The 26,801-nt window shown below is 39.6% G+C and overlaps 1 protein-coding gene across 5 annotated transcripts in view; it reads left to right on the top strand.

The window, feature by feature from the left end:
• Positions 1-26,801, top strand: part of RNF157 (ring finger protein 157) — a 121,428-nt gene that overhangs the window by 77,460 nt on the left and 17,167 nt on the right. For all 5 annotated transcript variants that reach the window (XM_058284774.2, XM_071210819.1, XM_071210820.1 and 2 more), the window contains 9 exons: positions 14,118-14,206; positions 19,172-19,318; positions 21,007-21,124; positions 21,589-21,655; positions 21,960-22,003; positions 22,345-22,392; positions 24,117-24,188; positions 24,754-24,913; positions 25,107-25,219. In XM_058284774.2, the coding sequence (XP_058140757.1) occupies positions 14,118-14,206; positions 19,172-19,318; positions 21,007-21,124; positions 21,589-21,655; positions 21,960-22,003; positions 22,345-22,392; positions 24,117-24,188; positions 24,754-24,913; positions 25,107-25,219 (858 nt within the window). The remainder of the gene's footprint in view (positions 1-14,117; positions 14,207-19,171; positions 19,319-21,006; positions 21,125-21,588; positions 21,656-21,959; positions 22,004-22,344; positions 22,393-24,116; positions 24,189-24,753; positions 24,914-25,106; positions 25,220-26,801) is intronic.

The raw sequence follows: 26,801 nt of genomic DNA, 5'->3' as shown, positions 1-26,801 counted from the left end.
AATCGTGCCAGTCCACCATTTGCTTAAGGGGCAACTATCCAAAATCTGGCGAGTTTCCCTGGGCATACTCTATACTTTTCTGAACTCTTATTCACAGATTTATTCTGCAGATATCTATTTCTGTCTTCTCTGTATGCTGATCTAAGCACTTGGGATGATAACATAGATTTTACCCTTAAGCTTATAATCTCTCAGAGAAGATCAGACACAAAGGGGAAATGATTAATCTCTCAGAGAAGATAGACACAAAGGGGAAATGATTAAATGATCGATATAGAAGCTCAGAGGAAGGATCATTACTCCATGAATTTTCCTGACTCAAAATGTGCCCCTAAACACTTGAACTTTTGGGTTACTGTTTAAAACTCTTTTGCTTAACAAACCAGAGCATAAAGAACTGCTGTGGTAGTAAGCAGTGAAACTATAAAGCATCTGTGTCGTGGGAATTTCCTCGAAATTTCTTTGAAACATACTGAAACCAAGTATGCACACTCTTACCTCTGCTTCCTGTTGTCATTGTTCTATACCCCATTTTACAGGAAACTGTATTTAATTGGTGTTGCATTTCAAAGAAGACTTTGGTTAACTGTTTTAACTTTTAAAGAGATACATAGTGACCTTAAATTGTAACAAAATATTCTGCAAAAGCCTATAAAAGCCACAGAGGCTTCTGGGTCACATACCTTAACAGTTTTTTGCATATATTAATAAATAGCATCCGTAAGCTGTACACAGACTTGTAGAAGTTCCCTCAATTTGCGTTTGTCTGAGTAGTATTGTGATTAGATTGGGGTTACAGATTTTGGGAACACTTACAGGGGTAAGTGCCCTTTTTATCACATCCTGTTGGGGGTACATAATATCAACACGATTTATTACTGGTGATGTTAACCTTGATCACTCGTTAGTTAGCATCTCTTTAAAATGCTTTTGCCAGGCCAAGCAGGTAAAGTAGTAGCCCTGATTACTAGAAAAATTAATTGGACATACACTTTATCTTTAGAAGGCAGCCCTGATAAATGAACTTTGTGGTAACGGTTGCTATAATTATAGAATAGAATGTAGTACTAATAAGTATTTTTTCCATTTATTAAAATTTTAAATGCTGGTAACATTGGAGATTTATATACTCAGCAAATTCATATCATAAAATTATTTTTTATAACGGAGAAAACAGCCTAGGCACTTAATAGAAGAATAATGATAAATACCATGGGAAGCATTTACAGTTTACAAAGTCATTTCTCCTTTGGGCAGTTAAGTTGTCTTCTAGCCCAAACCATCCTCTACACTCTGCTTAGTGTTGCTGGGGCCACATTTCTTCTTTGTCCAGGATTTCTGGGCCACACTCTGCCAATGGGGGGCACTGGAGGGCTCTGCGCCTTTAGAAGAGGAAGGGCTTGCTGCTTCCTGTCTGGAGCTGTTCCTTCCAGCATCTTAGCAAATGCATTGCTGCTGGTGCCAGTTCTCAGCTTTTTTTTTTTTCCCCTATAAACCCAGGACCAGCTGAAGAAGACCCATTTTCTCAAAAGTCTGAGTCCCAGCTTCACAGGGCCCTTCCTACAAGCCTCTAGGATCTGATAGCCCCAGCCTCTCCTTTGTTTGCTGGATGCTAGGGGTGATAGCTGCTAACTGCCATTACTCTCTGTCAGCTCATTGTCCTCTTTTCGTTTTTCATTTGTCCAATACCTGTTTAAAAATTCCTTATATTCTCTCTATTAAAATAACCAATGTGGTTTCTGTTCTCCTGACTAGACCTTGCTTAATACAACCTTTAAACTCATAAATTGTGAGGTAGCTATTATTAAGTATATTTTACTGATGAGGAAATGAAGGCTTCTAGATCCTGTGCTGTTTCCATTTCATCTCAGCATTTCTCTTGCTGGACTTTAAAAAAAAATTTAATTGCAGACTTACAGAAGAATTGAAAAGATAGTAAAGAATTCCCATATGCCCTTCACTCAGCAACTAGTGTTAACACCTTACATAACCATGGTATATTTATCAAAACTAAGAAAAAGCATTGGCACATTACTGTTAAATACAGTCTTTATTAGGATTTCACCAGTTTTTCCACTAATGTCCTTTGTCTGTTCCAGGTGCCAGTCCAGGATCCCAGATGGTACTTAGTTGTCGTCAGGTCTCCTTCTTCTCCAATTTGTTACAGTTTCTCAATTTTTCCTTGTTTTTCATGATCTTGACAACTTTGAGTTATACTGGTTAAGTAGTTTCTAGAAGGTGTCTCAATTTAAGTTTGATGATTTTTGTACTTAGACTGGGGGTATGAATTTTGGGGAAGAATACCACAGAGGGTCCTTTTCATTGCATCATGTCAGGAGTTATTACCAGCATGATTTATTACTGGTGATATTAACCTCGACCATCATGTAAGGTGACATGGGCCAGGATTATCGATTATAAAGTCTCTCTTTGACTTCCCATAATTTATTCATTAGAAGGCAGTTGCTGAACTTTTGACTTCCCACTGAATTATGGGACTGTGCTTTCTTGACAGATTATTAACTAGTGTTTAAAGAATCTTTGTGTTAATGGACAGGCCTGGAATTATAAACCCAGAAACCAGACTTACAATATATTACACAATAGTACTATTTATTGCTTCTTGGGGAATTTGGACCCTCTGGACCATCTTTGCTCTGTACCTCATTTAAAATTGGAACTTGGCTATTGTTAGCATCAGAAAGCTTATGTTAATGCTTTTTATTTTTGATGAACTGGATTCATCTCTGACCAGCCCTGAAAGATGATCAGGGGCTTAACAGCTTGCAGGAAATGAGTGAAAATAGGAAGAGCTATAAGAAAAGGGGTTGCTGAGAATAGTGAAGGTTGAGATGTTGAAGGATGTGACTCTGGGGTTCGAAGAGTGGGAACTGACAGGTATGGACTGAGAGATGATGGGTGAAGGACATGGAGAGATGCAACCACCGTGGGCAGGAACCCATGGAAGGACAGGGAGGGAACACAGGAGGAGGGAGAAGCCAGTGACATAAGTCAACCTTGGAGCTAGACTCTGAACTTGTTATATGGTGGATATTTGTGCTTTGGTTCTGAGGTTCGCCATCTAGAACATAATATAGTTCTAGCCACTGAATTTCACCATATACAGTATTTAAGTGTGCTTACACTTTCATATATGTCAAAGGAAATAGGTTTATATAACCTTGACTACTCACTGCTATTGAGGACTGATGGAAGAATAAGCAGAGCTTTCAAAACTTTTGGAAGCTTAGAGGGCAAAATGGAGCAAACTTAATCCATGAAATTAACTGCAAAATAGATTTTCCATCAGGATTTCCACAGATCCTAATATTACTAACTTAGAAACTGAAGTGATCAGTCATATGCTATACGTTTAATTTAATACTACTTCGTTCTGATTATATGGGGTTTCCATATCTCATGATTACATAAAGAAAATAAAATCTCTTTAGGTTTACTGATTCAGTAATGGCTTTCTTCCTCGGGCCGTATCTGCAAATATACAGCCAAGCTCAAAGTAACCAGACTTTCCAGGGCTTAGAATTCTGTATTTGATTAGCATATAAATGTAACTATTTCTGTACTTAATATAATTACTCTTTCTCTCAAGCCAGAGTGGAGATTTATAGCCAAATAGAGCTCAGTGCTTATTTTCCTTCCAGGAATATTAGAGAAGGAGACTTGACAACTCTTGTCATTAATCTTGGATCTTAGGTAGGTGGTTTTAGAGTCACTATGTTTTAGTGGGGACATACAAGGACTGCTGGGAGTTTTTCAACTTGAAGACCAGCTTCCAGTGTTTTGTTTTTGAAATATGGAATGGGGAAGCTTTTTGATCCTCTTGCCTTTCTTGTTAACCAGCCTATTAAAAATACCTCTGTTTTAAAATGATCAGAAAACTAATACTTTTTGGCATTAGAACATTCAGATGTTTCTTTGGGGGGAAAAAGTTGTATATTTCAAAATACCTATTTCTACTGATATTGGAGCTTGCCTCTGTGAGCATACTCTTTGCAGACAGTTCAGGCTTCTCAAAATCTCTTGCTAAAAAGTGGATTCTTATTTCTGAGCTGGCTTATGACTCTCCTGACCAGATGAAGAAAATCAGGCATCTAGAATGGGCTGCTTGTCTGAAAGAAGTTTCTCTGACCATTAGCCATTATTTCCCAACTTGCTGGAAGGAAAAGATTACTGAGTCTGCCTTACTAAAAGCTCTTATTTTTCTCTTTTAATTTTCCTTAAAATTAGCTGGTGGTAGGCAAATTCCTTTGCATTCAAAAATAGCTCATCTTCAGGAAGTTATTTTAGGAAGCACAGTATGATTGGATAGAGTGTTCCATCCTGCAGGGAGGGATCTGTGTCTTGACAAGGACTTCATGTAAGTGGGACCCAGAAGTAGAGAAGGTACTGTTTGTCACCTAAGCAGCACACACAGCCATGTCAGTGTGTTTGATATCAGAGTGGAACTGAACTCGTTGCCTGGTCTCAGTCCTTCCAATCAATAGGAGTCGAAAATAAATCATAAGGGAGGGAGCGGGAGAAAATGGGTCTGCCCACGTCATTACCCAAGATCTGTGCGATTTTATGATGTGCTTTACTTTGAGGTGGGCTTTTCACAGTGTTGACAGTGGTGAACGGAGGGGCTTGATTAATTGGGCATGTTAAGGTTTAAGTGTTTTGAAAAGGGTCACTATTAGATGTGATGCTGTGTAGCCATGTCATTTGTCCCGTGTGCTCCTCTGCCAGGAGAGCTAGCAGAGGAGTAAACAGACTATAAATGGACTGCTTTCTTGGATCGATTTCTTTGGTAACTAAACCTGAATACAAAGCATTTTTGTGTTTAAGGTCATCTAATGACACCTCTCGATGTTTCCCTCATATCTTTTAAGTGAAAGATAATTTTAAGTGAAAAGAATGTCTTGCCTCCTGAGGCTTTGTCTATTACTGGTCTTTTAAACATTGGCTGATTGACTGACTTCCCAGGAGGATTGTCTGGAGAATTAGTGGAAAAGAGCTTTACTGCTGTTAATATAGATCATTGGCCCAGTGGTTAGGGCGTCCGCCTACCACATGGGAGGTCCGTGGTTCAAACCCCTGGGCCTCCTTGACCCGTGTGGAGCTAGCTCACACGCAGTACTGATGCGCGCAAGGAGTGCCGTGCCATGCAGGGTGTCCCCAGTGTGGGGGAGCCCCACGCGCAAGGAGTGCGCTCTGTAAGGAGAGCCGCAAAGCACAAAAGTTCAGCCTGCCCAGGAATGGCGCCGCACACACAGAGAGCTGACACAACAAGATGACACAACGAAAAGAAATAGAAATTCCCGGTGCCGCTGACAACAATAGAAGCAGACAAAGAAGAACACGCAGCAAATAGACACAGAGAACAGACAACTGGGGTGGGGAGAGAAATAAAATAAAAATAAATCTTTAAAAATATAGATAGATAGATCATTGAAGTTCTGGTCTGCAGTGGCACAATTCAGCATCTTGAAGGGCTACAGCTGATTAAATAGGCACATTTGTATTCATTTTACAGTAGTCAGGCAGAGACTAAACTGTGCTCCCCTGATGCTGATCTAAGAAAATGTTCTAAAGCATCACTGGTCTAAAAATACCCATTGGTAAGTCTTGGACACTGCATATCTGAGAAGAGGGAAAACAGAGAAAGCGGAGAAAATAACTAGGCATTAAATCAAAATGAACCAGAATTTAAAGATAAAAGCCCTAAAAACTATATGTGTTTATGTAGCACCATAAATTATTCAAATGACTGCAGATGTTGGTTTCCATTGTAACTGTTATTTGATTCATTGGCACAAATATTAATGTCTGCTCAATGTGTAAAATAAATACATTTCTATTTTAATTATAATTATCTAAAATGGCTTCTCTTGTCAGAAGCAGAATTTTGGTGTTTTGGGTTTTCTCCCTGGTAAAAATAGTATTAATGAATGTTGCATTTGTTTTCCTTCTGCCTCTTGCCTTTTTTCCTTTTAAGATTCCTTTCAAGGAATGTTCACGACATCATTTGTAATAGGAAAACCTGGAAACAGACTTAGTGCTCATCAGAGACCACTTAATAAATTATGATATGAGGCAGGCTTCTCTAAAAAGGAGCCAGGTCTCCTTTGAGACATGGTTGATTCCAGGGCTAAGGACTTGGAAACTGTAAGATGAACTTGGAATATGTTGTGCTGCCAAAAAGTAAGGGAGTGTTGAAAAAATGATGGGGGCATGTTGGAAAGGACCCAGGGGCCAACTGGAAGGAGCTTCCAAGGGCCAAACCTGGGAGTCCTTGAGCAATAATGATATTTATGTGATAAAATCAGTAATGATAGTAATGGATTGTAACCCATAAAACAAATAGATTAAATGAATCTGTATCAATATAAATAACTGCATAATAAATGAGAGAGAAGGGACAGCTCTTCCTTACAGTAGAATTCCAATTAATAAATGGAGAAGGAATGATGGAAATGGAAAATCCCCAGTAGGTAAACATCTAGCAATTATGTTATAGGCAAGAGTCATCTCTAGATGTTAAAATTAGTTGGTGAAAATATCATGAAAAACAAGATATTGGCATAGTGTCCAAGTTTCTCTCCATAAGATACCTATTAATTAGCAAATACAAAATGGTGTTCAGTAGAGAAGGCTGGCGCTCACCATCTTAACTAAGTGATCAAGTAAACATCCCTGGTAACAGGTCATAGCATCATCAAGTCAGTCACTCTCAGTGTGATGAAATGAGAAGAGCAGAGCATCATTTCTATGGGATTCTTGCCAAAAAGCATCACCTCAGCCTAATCACGAAAATACAACAGGCAAACCTGAACTGAGAGACATTCAACAAAATATCTGACCAGGACTCTTCAAAGTTTCAAGGTCATAAAAGATAACAAAGCTGAGGAATTAGCCCTGATTGGAGAGGACTGTAAAAAGAAATGGCAACTGATACAGTGTGTAAATTTATTAAACATCTTGGAAAGGACCACCTCAGAAAGGTAAAGGGCTTTTAATATTTCGTATTGCTTTCACTAGTGTAATGATGTTTGCATATTACTTTGAAATGAATCTTAAAGAGATAGACTGAATAGATATGTGATGAAACAAGTATTAGTACATTGTTAATACTAGAATCTTTTTGTGTTCTGAGTAATCACTGTAAAATTCTTTCAACTTTTCTGTATGTTTGAAAATGTTTATTCTACAAAGTTGAAAAAACATGAAATGTAGGATCCTGTTACAGATCCTGGGCTGTTAAAAAGACAGTGTAAAAAAAAAAAGACATTAGTAGGAAAACCAAATAAGGTCTGTAGATTAGCTAATAGTACTAATCAATATTAATTTCCTGGTTTCAATAATTGTTTTGTATTTATATAAGATGCCAACATTGCTAACATTAATAGTCACTGAGGTAAGAGTATATGGAAACTCTCTGTACTCTTTTTTTTGCAACTTTTATGTAAGTCTAAAATTATTTCAAAAGAAAAAAATGATGAGGGTTGAGCTCATCAGAAAGATGTATCATTAAGTGAAAAAAGCAAAATGCAAAACAATATACATAGTTGCCACTTTTGCAAAAATATTTTAGTAAGTAAATTTGAAAATCTATATGTTATATGCTTATAAAAACTGGTTATGGGAGGAGTAAAAGTTATAGACATCTTTTACTTTACCTTCTCTATCTCTGTTATGATTGAATTTCTTCAAAATAGATGCATTACAAAGATTTTTTAATCTGATAAAAGGGATTTTATATAAATATATTTTAGTGTGTGATGAGGCATTTTTTTCTCTCAGAATCAGTGTGGGCTCTGATTCTGCATCAGAATCGCTTGGGGTGTTTATTATCAAAGTAGATTCCTAGACCCTGCCCCAGACCAGATTAATCTGAATAGCAGAGGCAAGGCCTGTGGATCTGAAATTTGAGAATAAGTGACTTAGAGATAACTGGCAAGTAGAGGACAGGAATTGGATGCAGACTTTGTTACTGCCTCTTTGCATGGTCATAAGCAAATTTCTTGTACTTTCTTAGTGCTTCATCTTGACACCTTTAATTATTTCTAGAGTTTCTCAAATTATTACCTATATTTAATAGTGCCAGCCTATCTGCCAAGATAGGTCTTGGTTTATATATTAACTGAAGAAAATCTAGAGCGTGATGATTAACATGAAGTAGTTTGAAAAGAGAAAATACATGCCTATATATACACTAACCAATAGAAGTAGCCATGCCAATACTTTACCTTAGAGTTGACAAGGTCAGTATCTACTTATCTATGCTATATGTTTATGATTGGGCCTCAATCTAATAGCAAGTGATAGCGAATTATTTACTTTTCTAAAGTATTTTTATTGGTGTTATTTATTTTTCTGAATGAATATTAGTACCTTTTATAGACTACTTGGAATTGCTCAGTAGTTTACAATTGGAGTAAGATCTTCTGTTATCTCATATGCACTGAACCATATTTTCTGTAACAAAAATGTGAGTGTCGGCGTGGGTTAGTTTAACAAAATATTTGAAATGAGAATGTTAAAAAAAATCTAGGATATATACAGACATACGTATATGTATATCACTTCTATCATTTCCATTCATATATATATATATATATAAACACACACATATATGCATACATATATGTACACACACACACATATACTTCCATTCAGACTAGAATTAATCTGGCAGTTCCACATTTGGTCATCAGGTGGCACTTTGGGGTAAAAGGAAATGATGAACACCGGAATAAAAGGCTAAAGAGCTTGCTTTTTATATACAGAGACTTGATCGGCAAACCTTTGGGGCCCATTGAAGTTCATCTGGCTGAACTGGTACTTTATTCCCACCCTGGACTTGTGGTGTTTGGGATTTAAATTATTCTGAGAATCGGGCTTATTTCAATATAGATACAAACAGGTCAGTCCTGGGAGGGTGCTGTACCCAAACATGCAAGCCCTTTCAAGATTCTGGGCCCCTTTGCAGGTGAAACTGAGAGGTTTGCTTGGTTCATCATTGTATCCCAAGCCTAGCATAGTATCCTTATCACTAGCACATAGTAGGTATTCAATGAGAGTGCTAAATAAATGGGTAAAATGTCTTTGTTCTTGAAAATCACTGTGCTTTAGAAACATGTAACAGCATGTCTTTGAGGCAGAAGGTGCCAAATGCTGACATATCCACTGCTTCTTTGGTTACTTGCTGTTTTTCCCTGATATCATCATACCCTAAATGTACATTTGTGTCTTTTGCAGTTGCTGTTAGATCTTACAGACAAAAGGATTTTGCCATGTGGTGCTTTAAGAAAGTTTTTCTCTGAGAAGATATTAGGTCCTTCTGTTAAAATTTAAGGAGTGTGGCTTTACGTGTGCTTTTGTATGTACCACTGCCTAAGCACAGGGTTATAATCCAGTTTTCACTAGCTTTCAGATCCTGAACAGGGTTCAGTACGGTTTTCAGTGATCACATAACTTTCAGATTACCTATACTCTGCTAAGATTCCTAGAACACTCCTAGGATCAAAACAGCCTGTAGACTTGCCCTGCAGTAGCCGAGGCAACTATAACAGAAAGAGCATGGCTTTTGGATTCAGATATCCATGGGCTCAAATCCTGGTTTGGCTACTCATCAGCTCTGGGACCTTGAATAATTATATGAATCTTTTGAGTTTCAGTTTCTGTATCTGCAAAAAATACCAACTTTCTTCATTTATTCAGTCAACCAACATATTTTTAAGCTCCTCCCTTATACCAGACTGTCCTCAAGAAACTTACAATCTAGTGGGAGTGGCAGACACATCTGTTAGTGTTAAGAATATTAAATGAGAATATATCTAAAGAACCTAGCATAATGCCTTACTTTCTCTTGGGGACTGGCAAATTGTAATTGCAAGCTACCCAAATTTTACCCCATTAGAGAACTTTCTTTGAAGCATTTTCTGTTGAGGTGAATAGATTGGGGAGACCTGAGCCTTATTTCTGAGTTGTAAAGGCACTGACCCATAAGATTTGGTCCATAAGTCTCTGAGCAGACCAAATTTCATTCTTTGTCCATTAATCTTTACCTAAAACCTGTCTTCACTATGTAAAATGGAATAGAATTCCAGAAGCTGCATTTAGGTAGCTGCAGAATAATGCCTGGGAAAAAGGAAGGCATTCCAATTCCATAAGGCCATACTGAGCTTGATGAATGAAGTCAAGGTACACCTTGCAGAAGGCCTGTCAGTCTTCTTCTATCTGTGGGCCTGGTGGCATGTCATGTACAAGATAGAAAAAGTTACTTCTCCCAATTTATTGGCCTGGTTGTGCCAAGTCACTTGCACTGAAGAGAAAAGACTTCATCTAGTCTTCCTTGTCACCACTTACTCCCTAACTCAGTGTACTTAAGGCAGAGAAAATGACAGAAGGGGAGTAGAAAATCTGTGTCTGTGAACTGAGAAAACAGTTCTGTGAAGAGTGGCCTGGGTACAGGATTACTTAATAAAAGCACTTGGGCATTAATCTTGTCTGAGCTTCATCTTCCAAGAAGACATTACTTTGTTTTTGGGTTCACACTTGTCTTTTAGCATATGGGTGAAATCTTTGGTTTTAAACTGAAATAAGATTCTTCTTTTGCCTTAATTATAACTCAGTAATGGTGCCTGTTCCATAGTTTCAGTGTATTAGAAAGATATTATAGATAAGCAAGAAAATTCATCAATGTCTTTATAAGTACTGTAATGAGAAAAGAATGAGGGAAGAGGCTGTGGCTTAAGCAGTTGAGCTCCTTTTTACGATATGGAAGACCTGGGTTCAATCCCCGGGACCTCCTGGTAAAAAAAAAAATGACGTCCCAGATCTGCGTGGCGAGGCACAGGCCCCAGCATGGCATGGAGAAGCGCAGGCCCCAGCACAATGCGAAGCAATGCACCAAAAAGACGACGCAACCAGGTAGAAAAAAAAAATGAGCAAAGATACGGGTTTGTATTTTCAGGTCTTTTAATAGTCAGCACTCTAATCCTTAGAAACGTCATCTCCAGACTAAGAAGCTATGTTCAGGAGCATCACAGTGCAGATGGAGTAGAATATGTTCAAACCTCAACTCTATTCGTAATACCTGTGGGACTTTGGGCAAATTATTGAACCTCTTATTACTTCGACTTCCTTATTTGCAAAATGGGAACAACCATATCTATCTCACAGGATTGTTTCAAGGATTAAATAAGATATTGTATGTAAAGAGTCTAGCATGGTACCTGACACATAGTACGCACTCAATAAATCATAATAAGATCAATAAGAAACCTAGTTTAGAGAGTAATAGTGAGCTAAACTGTTGCAGAGAGGAAGTAGGAGATGGCTCTGAGGACACAGAAATAATTTTTTCTATTTGTCTGTTCCTACTGTTCCTTTTATCTTCCCTATCATCTCTGTGTTTACAAATTCCATTTCTTCTCCAAGATCCCAGAGCAAATGCCACTTCCTCCATGAAACTTTCTAGATTACCTCAGGCAGAAGTGATCACTTTCTTTACTTTTGCTTCTTTTGTGGAATTTCTCTGTCTCTAATATTATTTATGTAACTATCTCATCTGCCTCAGAATGCAGGTTCCAGAAAGAGCGGGACCTTATCTCTTCCATTTAAAATCCCTCCTATTTATACCTATATCTCTCCTATTTATACCTAGCACTGAGCATTGCATGTACACTCTGAATGGATAAATGAAATGCCACCAACAAAGAAACTTTAATAGGTAGGAACCCACAAACAAGATTAGGCTTTCCTGAACAGATTTTCAGTTATTTTGTTTTTTATTATTTTAGAGGGCCTAAAGTGTAAAAGCAAATTTACTGTACTATAAAATGTGGTTTTTATAGAAACAATTGATCCCATTGATAATTTTCCTTGAGAGCTGAGTAACTTGTGCTTTAGTGCCATAAAGTTATCAAATATGAGATCCAAAATAGAGAATAAGAGAGCTGTTTTTTTTTTTCCTTTCCGTTTGATTTTCTTTTTTTTTGAGGGAGGGATAGTGAAGGAAGAAGGGTGAAGAGTGAGAGAAAGAATTTATCTTTTTCTTTTCCTTCTTTCTTTTTTTAAACTCAGGTAGGAATTATGGATAACCCCCAAGTCTCTGTGCAAATGAAAATGAATAATTTCACTACTCCAAGAAAAAAAATTTTAATCCCAAAGTCATTTATTTTGGCTTTAGGATAGACTAGCATTTGTGTCAGATTTCCCTGCCTAATTACTTTTGCTTAAGCTTTTTAAAAAATTTGGTTTAAATTTCTTTAGTATGACAGCCTAGGAAAGTGGGGTTGGGGGGCATGGGGGTTGAGAAAAGGCCACAGATGGATTCCGAACTAGAATTTCAGTTTTCCTAAATAAAAGCCTCCTTCCTAATACACTTCTAGAAGGACAGCAAACTTGGAGTCAGCTTTCTGGAGAACAGTTTAGGCAAAATATATTTAAAGGTCTTAAAAATGTGCTTACCCTTTGATCCAGTAATTCCACTTCTGGGAATTTGCCCTAAGGAAATAAGCAAGCAAACATGCAGAAATGTAGGTATAAGGATATTCATCACAACATGTATATCAGAGGAAGAAAAGAAGGGAGGGAAACAAGGAGGGAAAGAGAGAAGGGAGGGAGGGAGGAACTTAGTAAATATGGAAGTTTGGAAGGAAGGGAGGGACTTAAAATATTAAATGAAATGGATTAAAGTATGTTGTCATCTCTATGATAGATGGTAGGCAGTCATGTTATCAGAATTATAGACTTTAAAAAATAGTTACTGTATCTTGCTAAAAGAGACTTTAAAATTGTACAGTTTAATACAGTATATAAACGTAGATAAATTGATACCAAGAAAAAGAAAACTGGAAGGACACATTCTGTAGTGTTAATATTTGTATTGCTGAGTAGTGAAATTGAGACTGATTTTGTACTTTTTTGTATTTTGCAAGTTTTCTGCTTGAACAAATATTGCTTTATAATTAGAAAAAGCAACTGTCATTTTAAAAAGTATATCTGTTTAATGTACCAATAAAAAAGTAAAATATTACTATATCCTAACCACAAAGTACATAATCTAAAGCACATCATTTAGATTGACTTTTTTTTTAAGGCAGTTCAAATGTATTTTCTTAAGGGTCACATTCATACATGTGAATTAGCAGCAATCATACTGAATACATACCATAGGTTAAATTATGTTTCCCAAGTAAAAACCACATTCAGCAAAAATCTGTGATGACACAATTAGATAATAACATGGATGTTCTGTTTTTTTAGTACTAGCATTATAGCTAGAAGTGCCACAGTTTTTGCAAAGCTACAAAGACCAGTAGGTTTTCTGTGAATTGTCAAGAATTTTTATTGCCCAAATAACACAATAATAATATTGAGAACCTTTTAAATATTCCTTAATCTTTTGAAAGCACTTCACAGTTAAATATTTACTGTTTCCCCTGACTTTATCTCCTTAGTATCAACTCAGAACACCAAACCAAAAGGTCTAAATGGGGAGAGAGAGTGTGTGTAAGGGAAACAATGAAGATAACCATAAATCTTTTGACCCCCAAAAGAGCTCTTGGCTCACATGTTAAAGTACTCTGCTTTATATGACCAGCCACAGGGAAAACTTGTTTTTCACTGTTTATAAGCCTCAGCTCTGTACACATGATGGGGTTCTCTTTCTTTGCAACTCCTAAATTCCTGAGCTGCCATGTGGTTCCCCTGAAGCACAAGGCTTGCAGGTCTGACTTCTTGTCATCTAAGGTCAGATTGAAAAGCCTTTTGTGATTAACTCCACCACAGTTTGGTATTTGGAACTTCAGTAGGCGTTTTGATTAGTTATCCAAGTTTTGAACAGTGGCCCAACTAAGCTACATATAATGGAAAGAGAAGATAAATCTAGCTCTTTTGATACTAAATCAAATCCCAGTTCTAACACTAGCTGGGACCTTGAGCAAGTTCATTTAATATATTGGAGTCTCAGTTTCCTCATTTAATTAGGAGCATGATGCCTTCCCACCTCACCTGGCAAGACTGTTCTTTGTCAACAATAAAGCATCATACCAGCGTGGGACAAAATTACCAGTCTCAACACACTGCCTTCTACTTTGTTTCTGACACAGTTTCCTTATGCTGCCCCACCTCCCCAAGAACCAGTGAAGACCCTGAGAAGCCTGATCAACATCCGAAAGGACACACTAAGACTTGTCAAGTAAGTGCGCAACTGCCTGGCCAGGTTCCAGGGGCCTTCCCTCAATCAGGGGTAGTAGACTCACAAGCAGACACACAAGGCAGTGCTGCCGGGCCATAAGCCCGGGAACTGCATGGCACTGACAGAGAGACCAGCAGGCTCACTTACAGTAGGTCTTTCCATACCTTCTCTGAGTTAGTGTGTGAAGAACTTCACCTTTCTGGAAGTAGTCATTATTATCCCAATTTTTGTTTTGTTTTGTCTTAACTAAAAAAAAAAAAAAAACACAAAAACTGAAAGGAAAAGGTGTTGTTTTTTTTAGGAGGTACCAGAGTTTGAACCCAGGACCTCATACATGGAAAGCAGGAGCTCAACCACTTAAGTTATATCTGCTCCCCAAAAAGGTGAATTTTGTTGAGTTCCCAGCTAGCCTATGCCAAAATGGTATATTTGAACTAGGGATATGAAATACTTATTATATGGATTATATTTATTTTTTTTTATTTATTCTTAATCTTATATGCCCTTCCTCTGAGGAACTTGCAGTGCCCTGGGTTGATTGCTTAATTGTCATCATCTGTATTAATAATCACTAACATTTGCCTTCTTCGTGCTATCCATTGAGGAGTGTAATTTTTAAACTTATGCTGCCTTCCAGGCATCATATCAGCTGAGGTTCACTGGTTCCCTGGGAAGACAAATTTGTTTAGGGCAAATCAGAAGTCCCAAGTTTTTCTGAATGGCAAGCAAGATGACTCAGAGGCCATTTTATACTTGTACAGGCCAGCCTCCCCACTGCTAAATTTTTTTAATGTGACAGCTTTATTGAAATATGTCACATACTATCTCAGCCATTTCCTGTGTACAATTCAGTGATTTTTAGTATATTCAAAGTTATGCAACCATTACCACTGTTTAAGAACACTTTCATCATCCTAAAAAGAAACATTGTGCCTCTTAGCAGTCACTCCCCATTTTCCTCCAGTCTCCTACAACCCTAGGCAATCATTAAACTACCTTATGTCTCTGTATTAGTCAGCCAAAGGGGTGCTGATGCAAAATACCAGAAATTGGTTGGTTTTTATAAAGGATATTTATTTGGGGTAGGAACTTACAAAGATACCAGGCCATAAGCATAAGTTGTTTCCCTCACCAAAGTCTATTTTCATGCGTTGGAGTGCGATGGCTGCCGACATCTGCAAAGGTTCAGGCTTCCTGCTTTCCTCTCTTCCAGGGTCTTGCTTCTCTCTGGGTTCAGGGTTCCTCTCCTCTTAGGGCTTGCTTCTTCCTGGGCTCAGGTTCCTCTTTTCCTGGGGTTGGCTTCTGTTTCCTCTGTGAGCTTACTTCCCAGGACTCCAGCTTAAGGCTTCAGCATCAAACTCCAACATCAAAACTCCAACATCAAAAACCCTTAACTCTGTCTTTTGCCATGCCTTTTATTTGTGAGTCCCCACCCACCAAGGGGTGGAGACTCAGTGCCCTAATGACATGGCCCAAAGCCCTACTCATAACTTTATCATGCCCAGGTACAGACCAGATTACAAACATAATCCAATATCTATTTTTGGAATTCATAACCATATCAAACTGCTACAATCTCCATGTTACTTTTTCATATTTTATTTGTCCCTGAAGTTTACTACTGATTCCTCAACTTTAATTCACTCCCATTCTTGGGGCAAACTCTGGGAAGGAGGGAGCCAAGGAGGCAATTTGCAGCAGAATAGCTGTAGCTGGACTTCTACCCTCTAAGGGGGAGCTTCCGGCAGACTAGACTGAGGCCTAGGGAGACTGGGGAGCCTGCCCACTGTCAGCTTCTCTGTCTACTTTGTTTCTCTGGTCCCATGTGGCAGTTCACTTATTTAATGGAATCAGGTTTAAGGCCCTGAGCTGTAGGGATGCCCTGGCCTCCGATGTGGCAGCGTGGCAACAGCTGTAGACTAGAGTGAAGCAGCTGCAGGGTGCTAGCACAAGAACCTCCAGACTTTGAGACCCATTTGTTTCCCATCTTCACTGATGCTTGCTTGAACATGTCTCTGAACTGCAGGTTTCTCATCTGTAAAATAGTTATGATAAACCTTACCTTTCTTGGCTGTTGTCAAAAATTAACAAGATAGAAGGGAAGACATCTGGAGTTCAAGACATGATAAAGTGAAGGGTTTGTTTTGTTTTTCTGGGGTTATGGGAATAGAGTAAATTCTGATTTTCAAATTTCCAGGTTTCTCAAAACCCTACTAAATAACAATAAACGTATTTTTTTAAAGGCATAAATCCATGAGAGTGGAGGAGGAGCAACAGCAACAAAATTTCAGAAGCCGAAAGCAGATGGTGAATGTTAAAGACTTAGTTGACCCAAGAAATCAGAATCCTGAGCTGGCAGAAGGAAAAGCTGAGACCCACACAGTTTATACTGTGATATCCCCAAAAGGCTCAGGAATTGGCAGTATCAAGTACCTTTGGAAGTGGAAGTGGCTAAAATGAGGCTAAATGTGGATTGGTGGAAAGTCTGGTTAAGAGGTAGTCAGATTCCTTTCCTTAGACCACACCCAGGCAAAAGACCGGGGGATCATTCTCACTGGAGAAGTTAAAGCAGAGAACCTCTGGACTTATAAAACCAAGGTCTGGCTAAAGGCCAGAGCCAGCACTAATAGTCAAGGAACTAAGTGGATTCATACGTGCTGGATGCTGAGCCCACCAGCTTGCCTCACCACTCTGCTCCTGGAATCCTAGCAGCCAGACCTTTGTCAGAAGAGAGGAAAACTTTCCCCTGGGAAATCTACCAGCCCAAATAGAAAGACCTAAAATACTGCCCTTGACAAACAGCCAGCCAGATGTGAAGCTCAGAGACCCCAGCCCCCTCACTGTACTCAGTTTCTAATCAGCTGTTTTAAATTTCTTAAATATGAGCAGACAACCTGAGATTCTTAGATCTGTAAAGAATGCCTGTAGTGTGAAAGACAGTGACAAAATAAACCAAAAGAAAAAAAGCAACTAAGCAAGTACAAAAACTGTGCAGAAATATGAAAAGATATTCTCTTTATTTCATGGATACAATGATACAAAGTGTGTCGGCAACAAAAAAGAGGGGGAAATGTTAAACATAATACCTGAAATTTAAAAACTCAATAGAATGCTAAGAAGAAAAGGTGAAGAAATATTCCAAAAATTGGAGCAAAAAGGCAGACACTGAAAATAGGAAAGAAAAGATAAAAATAAGAGTAGCAGCTTAGAAGGTATAACATCCAATTACTAGTTCTAGAAAGAGAGAATATAAAAGGAAGGAAATCATCAATGACATCCTGATTTAAGAAAATTTCCTAGAACCAAAGGGCACTTGTGTCTGAATTGAAAGAACCACTGATTGCCCAGCACAATGGATGATAAGAGATTTTATAAGCTTCAATAAGGAAAAAAGAATTCGTAATTGGAAGGACTTCACATTCTTGAGCAACACTGGAAGCTAAAAGATAATGAAACAGGGGAAGCAGATTTGGCTCAACTGATAGAGCATTTGCCTACCACATGGGAGGTCCAGGGTTCAAACCCAAGGCCTCCTGACCCATGTGGTGAGCTGGCCCATGCACAGTGCTGATGTGTGCAAAGAGTGCCATGCCACGCAGGGGTGTCCCCTGTGTAGGGGAGCCCCACGCACAAGGAGTGCGCCCCGTAAGGGGAGCTGCCCTGCACACAAAAAAAAGTGCAGCCTGCCCAGGAGTGGCACTGCACACACGGAGAGCTGATGCAGCAAGATGACACAACAAAAGAGACTCAGATTCCTGGTGCCACTGACAAGAATACAAGCAGACACAAGAACACAGCTAATGGACACAGAGAGCAGACAATTTGGCGGGGGGAGGGGGGGGCAGGAAGGGGAGAGAAATAAATTTAAAAAAAGATAATGAAACAATGATTTTAAATGTCTTTTAAGAAGTATTTGTAGTCTAAGACTTTTTTATTCAGCCAAACTATCAATTAAGTATGAGAGTAGAATAAAAGCTCTCAAAGAACGTATCCCCCAGTTCAGGAAGCTAGTGAAGGATGTGCTCCATCAACATGAAAAAGTAACTGAAGAAAGCCATGAGATGCAGGAAACACGAGAAGAAGGGCAAAAGGCAGTCATCGCCAGGCAATGGGGAAGGGAGATTCCAGAATAGTGGCTGTGTGACAGGTACAAAGGGCCACGGGTCTGGATGGGAGCAGGTCAGAGGGCTCCAGAAGGACCCTCTTCCTCAAGAAGATGGAGTGAATAGACTGTCTGATGCATCTGCACATCTTGAGGGTTTGGGTTTGAATTAGTGATAAATACATAGAAAATGAAGCAATTAAAGAAAACAAAATAATTAAGAGAAAAAGTTATGCAGGAAAAATTCTTAGATTACTTTGGCTTAACTTGTGAGTAATGTCTGTATAATCACAATACTGTAGAGTCTAGGTAGTGAACTAACAAAATTGTGATACAGCTCACATTGGGAGGATAGGGGGAGTACCTATATGGTGCAGACTGAGGATAGGGAAAGAAATCCTCATTTCCATAGTAGGAAATCAGTAGATAATATCTAAAACTGAAGAAGCAGTAACCCAAGCATGTTAATTAGAAACATGTAGGAAAGGGCAAAAACTGTCTGCAAAAAGAGGTAAAAAGTGGCTTCAAGAGCAGGAAAGGGGGAAGGAGTAGGGCCTGCTGCTTTTTGTAACAAGCCTTGTGGAAACTATTCAAACTATGTGATTAATATCCGATTAAACTAAAAAAAAAAAGCCTGGCAAATGTTCAAGGATGTTAATTTTAGCAGTGTGAAATAACAGAAATAACCTCAGAGTAACAATAGTGGTAATGAAGGACCCTGCAGACATCCCAAATGAAGATACAGACCTGTGTAAATGACCATGGAGGGAAGTCCACGATATATTACTTTTTAAAAATGATGATTACATTTTAAAAGATTGATATACTAGCCGAAAAACACTGCATCTTTCGTGGTTTTCTAGATGTGCTGAGGAAGTGAAGAGCCCTGGAGAAGAGGCCAGCAAAGCTAAAGTCCACTACAATGTGGAGTTCACTTTTGACACGGATGCTCGGGTGGCCATCACCATCTATTATCAGGCCACTGAAGAATTCCAGAATGGTATTGCCAGGTAAGGGGACAAGACATCTGGTGAGTGATTTCCTTTCCAGACAAGTTCGAATCCATGCCTTAAGCACTCACCTATGGAGGAAAACATTCTTTTTTCTATCCAGATGAGATCTGGTTCTTGAATTTAGATTTTCTTCTACAAAGCCCAACTTTTTCACCTTTTCTTACTAAATTATGCCATCTTGTTACAGTAGCAGATGGCAACATTGCCTTTTAGATCATTTGACATTGTTAAAAATATAATAGTGGGTAGCAGATGTGGCTCAAGTGATAGAGCTTCCACCTACCATATGGGAGGACCTGGGTTCAATCCCTGGGGCCTCCTGGTAAAAAAGAAGAGAAAGCGTGACCGCATGGCAAGCCAGTGCCCACACAGGTGCCCATGTGGTGAGCCAGTGCCCTGCGCAAGTGAGTCATGCAGCAAGATGATGATGCATCAGAAGAGAGACAAGGGGAGAGTCAAGGTGAAGCACAGCAGAAAACAGGAACTGAGGTGGCACAATTGACAGGGAACCTCTCTCCCAATCAGAGGTCTTCAGGATTGAATCCCAGTGAATCCTAGAGGAGAGAAAATGAGAAGAGAAGCCAATATAGACAGCAAAAAAACAGCAGGGTAGAAGAGGGGAAGGGGGAAAATAAATAAATAAATCTTTTACACACACACACACACACATATATATATGTTACTATAAACCTAATTTTAAAATGAGAAAAAAAGCCTTGAATAATAAAAATACCTCCTTTATAGGTTACTCTGGAAATTAAATGAGATAGTAACTATAAAGGCACTAGTACATAAGAAGATTGCTCCATAAATTTCAGCTCATTAATATGTTTATGTAACATAACATAGTTAGACTTATTTATAAGCACTGACTTCTTCTCACCATGCCATGCTGGCTAAGAACACTTTTCCCATTTGTCTGAAATTGATATGTAGCCTGAGAGCAGAATAGAATCAGAAGGCCTAGGTCTTAGGGCTGGTGCTGCCAGTAACTTACCATATGATTTACCCATCTCTAAGCCTGAGTTTCCCTATGTGTTAAATAAGTCCTTCTTGGCTCTGACACTCTGAAATTTTTTGTCCTAAGACTTGAACAGAGTTTTTATTAATTGGCCATAGGAAGCACAGGGCTTCAGTGCCAAATTGCAACTGGAAGCAGCTACTTATTAGGATGCCTGAAAGGAAAGCCAGCCTCTAAAGGTGGGCATTAGAAGGAGACAAATCTTCCCATAGAACAGAAGTTCCTGTAAATTTACCAACCTGTCTAGGGGTCTGCCTCATCCCCTGGACTGCACCAAGGAGCCCGGAGAAGCACACTTCTTTTCATCTGTTCTGGTGGCTACTTCATCACTTGGCTTGAGTTTGAGTACCCTGACACTCTAGCCAATGGCTGTCCCAAAAAGGAAAGCAGAGTGATCGCAAAGAAACAAAAAACCAACATAGGCATGCATACACACAAACACAATCCCACACTAAGCTACCTTTCGGTGGATGTGTGGGTCAAATAGAGAAGTTTAATAGCATTACCAAGCAAGAGCAAAGGACATGGATTATAAAGAAGGCCTTTTCTTTTTCTGTGCCTACAGCCTGTTGATAATTGAGAACAGGAATGAGACAGAGGAAAGTGTCCCCTTCATTCTGGGCTAGAAGCTAACTTTTGCTTTGCTTCCTGCTTTTATCAATAGCTATATCCCAAAAGACAACAGCCTGCAGTCTGAGACCGTGCACTACAAGCGTGGGGTGTGTCAGCAGTTCTGCCTGCCATCCCACACCGTGGACCCCTCGGTGTGGGCTGAAGAAGAGGTGAGCTGCCTCTGGTGTGGGTGGAAGTCCTCTCCTATGCTCCGAAGGGCCAGCAGCAGAGGGCCTGCCCCGACTCTGCTCAAAGGGCATGCTCACCTTTCAGCCTTATCATTTCTCCATGCTCTTATAAATTCTGCTTATTTCACACCAAGGATATACCTAACTTTGTTAATTTTTCTATCCCAAAGTAGCCATTATCCTAGGATATTTTACGAAAGTCATGCTTAGAGAAAATAACTTATAAGTAAGTTTAAAAGGCTTTACATATATGAGTTTCGTTATTTATTACAAGAAATGAACTATTAGCCTTCAATTAGCTGGACTTTATATAATTATGAGACTGCTGAGTAAGGAGCAGAGAGGAGGTTAATGTTTCTTGACAGCATCTCCCTTTAGGATGGATAAGTGTTCCATTTTGATGCATTAGATCCTAGTATTTTTTCTTTTTCTTTCTTTCTCTTTAGCTTGGCTTTGATCTAGATCGGGAGGTTTACCCTTTAGTGGTACACGCTGTGGTGGATGAAGGAGATGGTATGGACGATTTATGTCTTCTTTTGCTGTACATTCTGCCTTTTTGTGGTTCATGGTCCTGGCAGCAGCTATGGCCCTAGAACAACACCCCTTCCCTGTGGGGATCAACCAAGTAGTTTCCATATCCTCTTATGTGCATGACTCCAAGTTCCTGGGTTGGTGGCAATAGTATCAGGTTATGTAACATACCCTTCAGGTGACAGCCCGCCTTGCTAGATTGCAGAGAATTAGGGAAGGTAAATGGGCACCATGATGTATTGTTTGGCTTTCTTCTTCTTCATTCAGGTGCCTTTATTTCTTTCAGAGTATTTTGGCCATTGCCATGTATTGCTGGGTACTTTTGAAAAGGTGAGTGAGTAACTTTACAGGGCCTCATTTTATTATATTTAACTCTTTCTTTCATGTAATTGCATGTGTAACCCTTGCTGACTGGCTGCACAGGCTCGGCAGAATGTGTCTGACTCACTGTCTGTGGTGGAGAAGAGACAGCACCACACTGGGGGCTCACTGGGTCTAGTCCCAGCTCTGCTTCAGCAATTTGCTACATGACCTTCCACTCCTTCAGCCTTGGTCACCTGTGTTTAAGATGAAAGTGTTCACAATCTTAGAATTCTGAATTCCCCTGGGATTCAGATAATCAAGAGAAGTAACAAAGGAACTCCCTTCTAACTGCCATCTTTTCATTCCAGCACACAGATGGAACTTTCTGTGTCAAGCCCCTCAAACAGAAACAAGTAGTAAGTATTTGAGGGCAAGGATGTTGGTATCCTCCCTCCATTTTTAAAATTTTTTTGCTGTGCCTTCTTCCTTGCCTCTATCCTGCTCTGTTTTTCAAAGAAGAAAAAGCAGTGCTCTTGTGTGTTAGAAACTACATGAGTGGCCTAAAAGGAATACTGATGTTTTGCATCTATATTGTTCCAGAATCATTGGTGTTGAGGCAGTCATTATCTCTGAGCAAAGAACTTGAGAACAAAAAGGACAAGAATTGTCTCCTGATAAATTTAGGTTTAGAAAGAACTCTTTTGATTTTAAATACTGGGTGAGAAATGTTTCCAACAAAAGGATAAAATATCAGGGTCCAATTCAGGGCCAGTTAGACCTCTTGATTTAATTTAGCCCACCATTCATTTTCTAGAATTCAATTTGCTGGCTCTCTTTCCCTAGCAGCAGAATCAGCAGGTTATCCTTATGTCTGCTGGAAGTCCTAACTCTTAGAGTGTGTCCACTCTTGCAGAGGTAGGAGGAGCCTCAGATGAATCTGGAGGATGAAAGAGGGGAAAGTGGTGCTGGTAGCAGGGGCAAGGGAAGGGGCTGAGGGGTAGACCGTCACATGGGAAATGTGGAGCGTTTGTTTGAGAGGCAGAGAATGCCTTGGTCGAGATGCAAAAACAGGGCCCTGTAGATCGGTGATAAATATCTGAAATTCTACATTATTCATTCTTCTGCGTTAAGGACTCTTCCCTCTTTCAATGGGATCAGTAGTAGTCAATCATACCTTAGTATATATTAGTTAATAGTGCCCTTTCCAACATAATCACTAGGTTAAAATAAGTTTAGAGAAGGGCAGAGAACAAAACAGATCCTGAGCCCAGGATACTACCTGGGAGGCCAGACCTTGATGAGTTTCTTTGTGGGGAAGTCCAGACTCTCCAGGTGGCAGCTGGAGGCCTGGGTAAGAAGGAAAGGCTGGGGCAGCTTAAGGAAAATGTTTTATCTCTTTTTTTGTTGCTGGATTGTCCTTAGCAATGCCTTTTGTCAAACTGGAAAGTGGAAATTGAATTCAGTCTCAAGAAACAAGGGGAGGGCCAATTTGGGCCCTGACATAACCCAGGATAGTGGGAATGGAAGTGGGCATTGGAAGCTGGAGTTTTAAGAAAGAGGCCCAAAAGGGGTGACTCAGGGGGAGGGAGGCTCAATTGCCCTCTTGTTCAAGGTCTTGCTATCTCTCTTCGTTTCTGCATTTTTCCCTCCCCCTCTTTTACCTTGCTTACTTCATCTCCTCTTTTTTCTATGCCTTTATTTTTATAATGTTTAAATTTAAATTTTATTATGTAACTAATTCTTATTGTATAAAGATTAGAAAATTCCAATAAGCAAAATGAAAAAAATGAAAATTACCTGAATTCCAGTGCCTATCACTCTATTTAGATGTATATCCTTCCATCCCTTTTTCTAGTCTGTCTGTCTTAACTCTCCGTAATAGTGAGCTGCAGTACAAGTTTCATAGTTGTATTTGTGAAGTTTTATGTTCTGTGTTAAATATGATGAGTGAATAAAACATTTGATTTTTTCCTCTCTCAAAGAGAAAACCTAAGAAAATAAAAGCATCCCCTCTTCTCTGGGCTTTGATTTCTCTTTGACTGTGACTCAGTAGTCCTTGGTTACTGAATGAGAACAGGGTTCCCACCTTTACCCCTCAGTATGGCCAGCCTATCCTTGAACTTTTCCATTTGCTCTTCAGGTAGATGGGGTCAGCTACCTCCTTCAAGAAATCTATGGAATTGAAAACAAGTACAATACACAAGACTCTAAAGTAAGTTTTATTCAAAAATTTGAATCTCATTTCCTCAAGAGGCTGAATAAGATATTCTCCAGCAAAGCCAGGAGCTAGGAATTTAGTGTGCCAAACTCTGGAATCAGTTAGGTCCTAGAAGGGCAGGTTCTTATTCCTCATTTCAGATCGTTATCTTATAGCACTTTGGAAATGAGAAAAACCAAGCTGGTGGGTTGTTTGGTCTTGCTTTTCTCCTGCAGCCCCCTGTTAAACTCTGTTTCCTGGCAGGGTTCTTTCACTGCCCTTTTACTTTTACCTGTGTGGTCTCCTGGCTCTTACCCTCCAGCTCTGCTGTCAAGACCAAAGCTGAGCCTCAGACGATTAGCTTATGTGATCAGTCCTACCCTCTCATCTGTAGGTAAACATTGCCCCAGAATAAGTGAACCCAAATATGCAAAAGCACTCGGTGAACTAGCAAGTCCAGTGAGATGTAAGATTTTGTTCTTATTCCTTGCCTCAGTGCTTCAGCCAAGCTGCCTTGTACATAAAGTATGTGATGTGAAGGTCTTTGTGCCACTGGCTGTCTTTCTGTTTCCCTGACCAGGTGGCGGAGGATGAAGTGAGTGATAACAGTGCCGAGTGTGTGGTGTGTCTCTCAGATGTCCGGGACACCTTGATTCTGCCCTGTCGCCACCTCTGCCTCTGTAACACCTGTGCAGACACTCTGCGCTACCAGGCCAACAACTGCCCCATCTGCCGATTGCGTAAGCCCCAGGAGTGGCAGAGGGGATGGAGGAGGTGGTGTGCAGTGAGGATGTACAGTTTTGGAACACTGAAACATGTGCCACTTCTGGCAAACTGATGGAACTTCTGGGAGGAGGGCTGATAGTTTATACATTCTGGTTCATTCATCCTCCTGCATTAGGATGGCCTGATGGCCTCTTTGTTCCTTCCTAGCTTTCCGGGCACTGCTTCAGATCCGAGCCATGAGGAAGAAATTGGGCCCCTTGTCCCCAACAAGCTTTAACCCCATCATCTCATCCCAGACGTCTGACTCGGAAGAACATTCAGTAAGTTGGGTTGGGAACCATGGGCCCCTGGTGAAGCAAATCTCTATAGTCTCCTTGCTGGCTTTTTCCACCTTCCTCCTTTTTTTACATGACATTGGCAACATTATACCTTGGCACACTGAAGTGTTTAGTAAGCCAACTGAGATCATCTTGTGTTAAAATCCACCCAATATCCCAAAAGAAAACTGGATGCTGCATCACTAAACCTCCCTTTCCTGCTTGGGAGCTTGGTCTCCAGTTAATCTTTACCACTCCATGAAGCCATCTGCCTAGCAGTTGCCATACCTGGAGGAGGGGGTTATAGCTCTGGAACTCCCACAAGCAGAAACAAGTGAATGATTTTTGTTGTTGTTGAATACAGTTTATTATCTTTATTTGAATCCTCAAAAGGCTAACTTTTTCTTTCTCCCATTTCATGACTTCAGTGACTAAGAGCCAAGCAGATGAGATAATTGACCTCAGTTTCATAGTGTAAGTGACAGTATTGGACCTATAGAATAGCAGACCCTGTCTTTCTTTAGATTAAACTGTTGATGGAAGGGAGTTAAAATTAGTTAGCTATTTAGGGAGAAAAATTTAGTTCATCACACTTTTACTCCTTACCAGAAAACAAATAAATTCCAGATGGAGTAAACGAGTTAACTATGTTAGAAAGAAAGCAAAATGGAACATTAAAAACCTAGAATAAATTTATTTATTTATTTATTTATTTATTTAAACTTTTTGCCTTTAAAAAAAAAATTCTCTCCCCTCTCCCCTGCAGTTGTCTGCTCTCTGTGTCCGTTCGCTGTGTGTTCTTCTGTGACCGCTTCTATCCTTATCAGCGGCACTGGGAAACTGTGTTTCTTTTCGTTGCATCATCTTGTGTCAGCTCTCCGTGTGTGCGGGCCCATTCTTGGGCAGGCTGCACTTTCTTTCGTGCTGGGCAGCTCTCCGTACGGGGCGCACTCCTTGCGCATGAGGCTCCCTTACACGGGGGACACCCCTGCGTGGCAGGGCACTCCTTGCGCGCATCAGCACTGCGCATGGGCCAGCTCCACACAAGTCAAGGAGGCCTGGGGTTTAAACCGCGGACCTTCCATGTGGTAGGTGGACGCCCTATCCATCTAAGGGCCAAGTCCACTTCCCTAGAATAAATTTAGATGATCATTTGTTTGACTTTGGAGGTGGATTGAGTGGTAACTCTTGAAGCTTAAAACCAGTGGAAAACTACATACATAAAATCCGTAGATTTTTCCACATTAAAAAAAAAAAACTTTAATTTCAGAAGTCTAAAAAGTGACCAAATTAAAAGGCAAACAACAAATTGATTTTTAAAAATTCTACTCACTACTTACATATCAGAATAAAAGATAATATATTTTCCATTGAATAAGAAACATGAGTAAAAACAGTAGATAAATGGACAAAGGATATAAACAATTCTCCATAAAGGAAACTTGATTGCTTAACAATCTTACAAAGAAGAGTTCAGCCACACTAAAATTCAGATGTATGCAAACCAAAATAAGATACCATTGCTCACCTTTCAAATTAGAAAACTTTTAAGTTATTCCATGCTTTGGTAATACACAAGATCTAT

The sequence above is a fragment of the Dasypus novemcinctus genome, chromosome 21 (genome assembly GCF_030445035.2).
Source record: "Dasypus novemcinctus isolate mDasNov1 chromosome 21, mDasNov1.1.hap2, whole genome shotgun sequence".
In the NCBI taxonomy this organism is placed as follows: Eukaryota; Metazoa; Chordata; class Mammalia; order Cingulata; family Dasypodidae; genus Dasypus; species Dasypus novemcinctus.
The sequence above is the reverse complement of the archived record's forward strand: the minus strand, read 5'-3'. Positions and strand labels throughout refer to the sequence as shown.